The following is a 6,068-nucleotide window of genomic DNA, read 5'->3' as shown; positions in this document are numbered from 1 at the left end:
TATATAACCTTTTTGGTACCATAGTAAACAAATGTATAAACGTGATTGGTGTCACCTTCCATTACAATCCAAAGAAGAAGGGAGAGGATGACACATTTAGGCAATTACAAGCTGGTTTTTAAACAAAAACCAAAAACCAGTTTTTTCTAGTTTTCTTGCCAAAAACTTTTTTTACATTTATGCATTATTACAAATTGACTTAGTTAGTTAAGGTATTTTAGTACTATGGAAAAAATGTAAGACACTTTACCTAAACTGATGTAAAATAAATAACTCCTATACATATCAATAAAATATTTTTTTATTGAAGTTAATCATCAGAAAAAAAAAATATTGTTGATACATATAAGCTATATTTCCTTTTTTTTTTTACTTAGTATTACCTTGGAGTAGGACTAGTATTTTTCTTTCTTTTACTCTTAATAATATTTTCATTTTATTATCAACAAGGACTAGTATTTTTGAATGAGTCTTGTAATGATCTGAATCCGATTTCTGAGATTTAATTACCACCAGATTTACCAAAACCTTTCAAATATTGTAAAGAAAAAAAAAGAATTATGATTCCGTTGTTTCCTTATAGTTTTTATATAATCCCATCTTATTTTTACCAAAACTGTATATTACCTATTAAAATTGAGCATTTGTCAAAATATAATAAACTAGAAAGGATTATGTATCATATATAACCTTTTTGGTATCATAGTAAACAAATGTATAAACGTAATTGGTGTCACCTTCCATTACAATCAAAAGCCTCACTTTAAAGAAAGAAAAAAAGAAGAGTTTTTTTACGCCTAGAGACACTTTCTCACTTTTCAATTACTACCCTTAGTGCTTGAGACACACTTTCTCAAGTCAAAAAGACTCTTATGACCCTAGACTTTATTCTTTCTCTCATTGCCTTTATGTTTTTAATATAAAAGCTTTTTTCTTCTCATCACATGGATCTCTCTCCTCTTCTTATTCCACTTAATGTTTTCATTTACTTTTATTTCAAATTCTAAAATGTATTAAATAAAAATAATTGTCATAATAAATTATACATAAAATTACTATCTTTTAAGATTCATTTTCATATATATATATAATATTAACGTGTAAACAAAATTAAGTGTAGACGTGGATACCAAAGCGTGGATATTATAGTTATATACTAGTTGTGGACATGAACATCTTAACACGGAGGTCGTTGGCTGATACCTTTAAGAACTTATTCTTCACCATAGTCTCTGAAAGGAAAAACCCACATAACCACGTTTCCACCGTTACTTCCACCATCACTGTCACCAGCACCGCTGAGGCCACCACCACGATCGAGCGGTGCCAACTCGCTAAAAATCTCATTTTTAGATGCTGAAGATTTACCATGTGACCACATCCAATCCAACGCAACTAGCTCTCGATCTCTGATAAGACAGCTCTGATCGAGCTGTCTTATCGGAGATCGAGAGCTAGTTGCGTTGGATTAGATGTGGTCACGAGGAAGTCTCCAGCAGATCGATGTACATCGGATCAAAAGATGAGACCTTTAACGAGTTAGAACCAAAACTCGATCATGGTGATGGTGTCGGTGGTGCCGGTGCCGGTGACGGTGGGATCAGTAATGGTGGAAACATGGTTATTTGGGTTTCTTCTTTCCGGAGACTATAGCGAAGAACAAACTCTTAAAGGTATAAGCCAATGACCTCTGTGTTACGGTGTCCATGTCCACAACTAGTGTATAACTCTACTATCCACGCTTTGGAGTCCACGTCGACAATTAATTTTGTTTACAAGTTAACATACATATATGAAAATGGATCTTAACAGATAGAGAATTTTATATATAATTTATTATGATAATTATTTTTATTTAATATATTTTAGATTTTGAGATAAAAGTAAATGAAATCATGAAGTACAATAAGAAAAATAATCAAAAAACTAACATTCTCTTTTCTTTATGGGGTATAGTTGTCCAAAAATCCAGTGGACCCCACAAAAAAGTGTGTCACGGGTGAAAAGTGTCTATGAATGTAAGAAAAACTCAAAATGTGTCCTAAAGAGTAATCAACTCAAAAAAAAGAAGAAGGGAGAGGATGACACATTTAGGCAATTACAAGCTGGTGTTCCTGGCAGATCAGGTCGTTGGTAAAACCAGTATCATTACATGTTTCATGTACGGTAACTTTGACACCAATTATCAGGTTCAATTACTCCCAATCTCTTTACATCTCCATGGTTCCATTGGAACACATGTTCCAAAAATGAATCAATACCAACAAGGGGTTATCGGTCGATACACCTTTCAGTCCGTCGATCGATACAACTAATGAGTTGTCAATCGATGAACCTTCCAGGGAGCGTTACGCACGGGTTTGACGTGTTCACTAGGTTTAACTAAATCAGCTTCCGCTTGTTTCTACCAATCCTAGCACAATCTAAACTAATTCAGACAGAGAACCAAGCTTCCGCTTGCGCCCTAATATCTATAGGCAAGGTCCTAATTAACTACTCTAGAACATAGACATTAAAAACATTTTAATTGATAGATATCCTAATACTTAGCAATTATATATTTTGCGTTAATCCCTCGTGAATATATGAACTCTAAATCTAATAAAGAGAACTACTCAGACTATGTGGCGCCTAACAAAGCCAAGGCGATTCATAAGTTGGCCGAGTATTTGAGTTTCTTCGTGACCATTACAAAAAGAAACTATAAAATCATGTACTAGTTGATCACTTGATTGTCATCATATATCGTTCTGATAAATAATTTTCTTCAATCTGGAGTGCTGGAATGACTACTATTGTATGACATCACGATTTAAATGAACTCAGTTTGTCTATTATTTCACAAATTATGCAAGTTAAGTTTTGTTATTCTTGAACAATTTTGTTATTATGTCTCTATCCAATACTTTTATGCGCTTATTGTATTTATTTGTATGTTTTACATTAGCCCTATATGTGTTGCTTATTACTTCTAAAAATATCAACCAAATACTTTGGACTAGTGTCAATAAACTATGATTCATTTTGCAGGTAGAGACATGTCGTATCTATAAAAGAATAAACCTAACTATACTTTAAGTAGTAGTTTGAGACCTATTCCGACGAAGAGTGGAAGATGATGTGGGCTAAATTTTCTCTAATTAGGTCAGAATTGTTTTTGGAAAATTCGCCACTGATGAATTTGCAGCAAATCACTTTTCCAATTTTTTTTTAATTTTCTTTGTATAAAGGAAAATAATTTGATTTTAATAGAATACAAAAGAAAATACGAGAGAGACACACACACTCAGAGAGAAGAGCCTTTGGAGCGAAGGGTCAATAACGGCTTTTGTAGACTCGCAGTTCCAAGAGATTGTAAAAACTTATGCTGTGTCGTAGTAGGTACGTAGAGTCAAATGTAAATAGCAGTCAACATACAATAAACTAAACAACCTTTTATAGTACTTGAACTTATAAATAGTGATTTATGATTTATATAATCTGGATACACATGAGTTTGTAGAAGACGACGAGGTCATGACTCATGGGCACCACGTTCCTCTCTCGTTATTAATACATTTCTTTGATAACTCCAAAGTGATTGGAAGTACATGAAAGTAGACTGATGCAAGTTAAAGTGTTGAGCAATATTGTGGATATTATAAGATTTTATGGACAAAATTTCGAGTGTACGTGATTTTTTTTGTCTATTCTTCTAATGAAACTCTTACAATGCCTATACTTTACAACCCTTGTACATTATGTTAGGATTTTAGACACACATCAATAAATAATGGTCTAAGCATTAAACTTGACCTAGTTTCGTTTGAATGGGAAATACATGAGTTAACAAATAAAAATGAATGGAAATACATGAGCGAACATCCAGATATACAGAACTAGCATTATTGATTGGTTATCCGGGTGATCTTACTGTTGGTCTAGCTACTAGAGAATAGTATATAAGAATACGTATCAACATAACCACAACACTTTGTCGTCTCTCTTGTTTCTTTTTTCTTTCTTTTACTCTTTGTCCTCTTGTGATTTGCTTATTAGTTTCATAATCTTTTTTTGTATCAATAATGTCCTCCAAATGATTAAACACTAAAATGCATATGATTCATTCACCACCCAGCACAATCGAATCATCAAGAAACACACGATAACTACCAATGAACACAAAATAACTCCTACTTTTTTCATTTTTCTAAACTAAAACATCTCATGAGAATACACACCACAAATTATACCAATAATTTCATCAAATCCACGTGCACCCCATCCGCCCATCGTCTCCTGACGTAAGATTTGTATAGTCCTTTTTTATCTCGATCAAATCCCAAATTCAGCTTTGTTCCTTTTCTTTATAGTACTTATTGAGTGAAAAGAATAGAGTAGTACAACCTAACGAATATTTTTAAAACGCAAGAAAGTAATATTTAAAAACACGAGTCTGAGTCAGTGACAAGTGTTTGCGGAGAAACGGAAACGCTCTCTTTTCCCCCAATGCCAATACCTTTGGAATCACTTCCCAAACGCTCTCCTTGCTTGTAGTGTGTTGTCCTACGTTTTTTTGTTTAGTTACTTGTAAGTACAACATAAATTGTTTAATAGTTTGAGTGAACTACCTACTATATTATACAATTTCTAGTTGTTGTTTCTATCTTACCACGTATTCTTGATCCTCGTAAATATTTGAAGGTTTGAAAGTTATATCAAGAATACCATAAGCGGCTAAAGACCAAACTTTTTTGAGTTTCTTCTCTTTCCCATAAATTTGATATACAGAAAGGTTTTAAATAAAAATAATGGAAAAGAAAGGACAAAGGAATAAAAAAGAAAACAAGTTGACACACACTTGCCTCTATAAATCCAATCTAGGCCTCTCTCTCATCTTCTTATAACTTGTTTCTTCTCCTCTATCAAATCAGATCAAAACTTGTGTTTCTTGCTCCCAAAATATTGGATAAATATTCTCATAAGTTTTGAAATTGTGTTTCTTTGTTAGCAAATAAATATGAGTTGCAATGGATGTAGAGTTCTTCGAATAGGTTGCAGCGAAACATGCATCCTTCGTCCTTGCCTTCAATGGATCGAATCCGCCGAGTCACAAGGCCACGCTACCGTCTTCGTGGCTAAATTCTTTGGCCGTGCCAGTCTAATGTCACTCATCTCCGCCGCACCCGAACCAAACCGCCCTGGTATATTTCAGAATATAACACGCAACATCATTAATACAAAGACTATTAGGGTTACAAGATTCGATTCCTTTTGTAATAACTTGAGATTTACTTGTTCGGTTTGTTTGTTCAGCTTTGTTTCAGTCTTTGTTGTTTGAAGCGTGTGGGAGGACGGTGAACCCGGTTAACGGAGCGGTTGGTATGTTATGGACCGTGAACTGGCACGTGTGCCAAGCGGCTGTTGAAACTGTTCTTCGCGGCGGAACTTTACGACCTATCTCAGATCTACCCGAATCTCCTTCGTTGAACTCCTCAGATGAGTCTACCGAGATCTGGCGGATGCAACGTCGCGACGGTTTCTCGACCTCAAGATCCAAGCTCAGTACGACGGGGATGAAAGAATCTCTGGTCAACCGTACACGATCGAAAACCGAGTGGTCTGAACAGGATATGGAGCTACAGTTGAACCCTGGGTTAGCTCTAACCGGTCCGGTTGTCCCGGTTCCTTTTCTTCCACCGCCGCAGTTTAGCAAGGCTGTTAACAGTGATCATCCGGGAAGTCCATCGGAGGAGTCTGTGACGGCGACGTCGTGTTATGAAAATGGAATCAGCGGCGATGGTCATGGATACAGAAACAAAAGAGAGAGAAAGTTATTTAACCTTTTTGTTTAAAACCGACGACGCAAACTCTCAGCACTAAGTTTTTTTCGACGGTCCTTTTTAGGGTTTTTTTTTGTGGTGAAGCCGCATAATTATTTTCTCTATCGAGAAATATGATAATTTTTGGTGATATAATACTTTGCGGATGAGTATTATAAATAATCTGTTGAGAAAATGGTTAAGTTTGCTACTTAGCTAGCTACACATACAATATAATGGTTCCAACTTCCAACCTTGAATACTGTT

The 6,068-nt window shown here is 34.9% G+C and overlaps 1 protein-coding gene across 1 annotated transcript; it reads left to right on the top strand.

Moving 5' to 3' along the window:
- The first annotated feature begins 4,875 nt into the window (after positions 1-4,875).
- Positions 4,876-5,939, top strand: LOC106316928 (LOB domain-containing protein 39-like). Its single transcript, XM_013754790.1, has 2 exons — positions 4,876-5,183; positions 5,296-5,939. Exons 1-2 carry the CDS (start codon positions 5,000-5,002, stop codon positions 5,832-5,834), a joined length of 723 nt encoding a protein of 240 aa, XP_013610244.1. The 5' UTR covers positions 4,876-4,999; the 3' UTR covers positions 5,835-5,939.
- The last annotated feature ends 129 nt before the right edge of the window (positions 5,940-6,068 follow it).

Source organism: Brassica oleracea, chromosome C9 (genome assembly GCF_000695525.1).
Source record: "Brassica oleracea var. oleracea cultivar TO1000 chromosome C9, BOL, whole genome shotgun sequence".
Classification (NCBI taxonomy): domain Eukaryota; kingdom Viridiplantae; phylum Streptophyta; class Magnoliopsida; order Brassicales; family Brassicaceae; genus Brassica; species Brassica oleracea.
The sequence above is the reverse complement of the archived record's forward strand: the minus strand, read 5'-3'. Positions and strand labels throughout refer to the sequence as shown.

Coding starts and splice junctions, on each gene's coding strand:
- LOC106316928 (XM_013754790.1), top strand. CDS start 5,000: ATGAGTTGCAATGGATGTAGAGTTCTTCGAATAGGTTGCAGCGAAACA. Junction 5,184..5,295: donor ACCCGAACCAAACCGCCCTG/GTATATTTCAGA, acceptor TTGTTTGTTCAG/CTTTGTTTCAGTCTTTGTTG.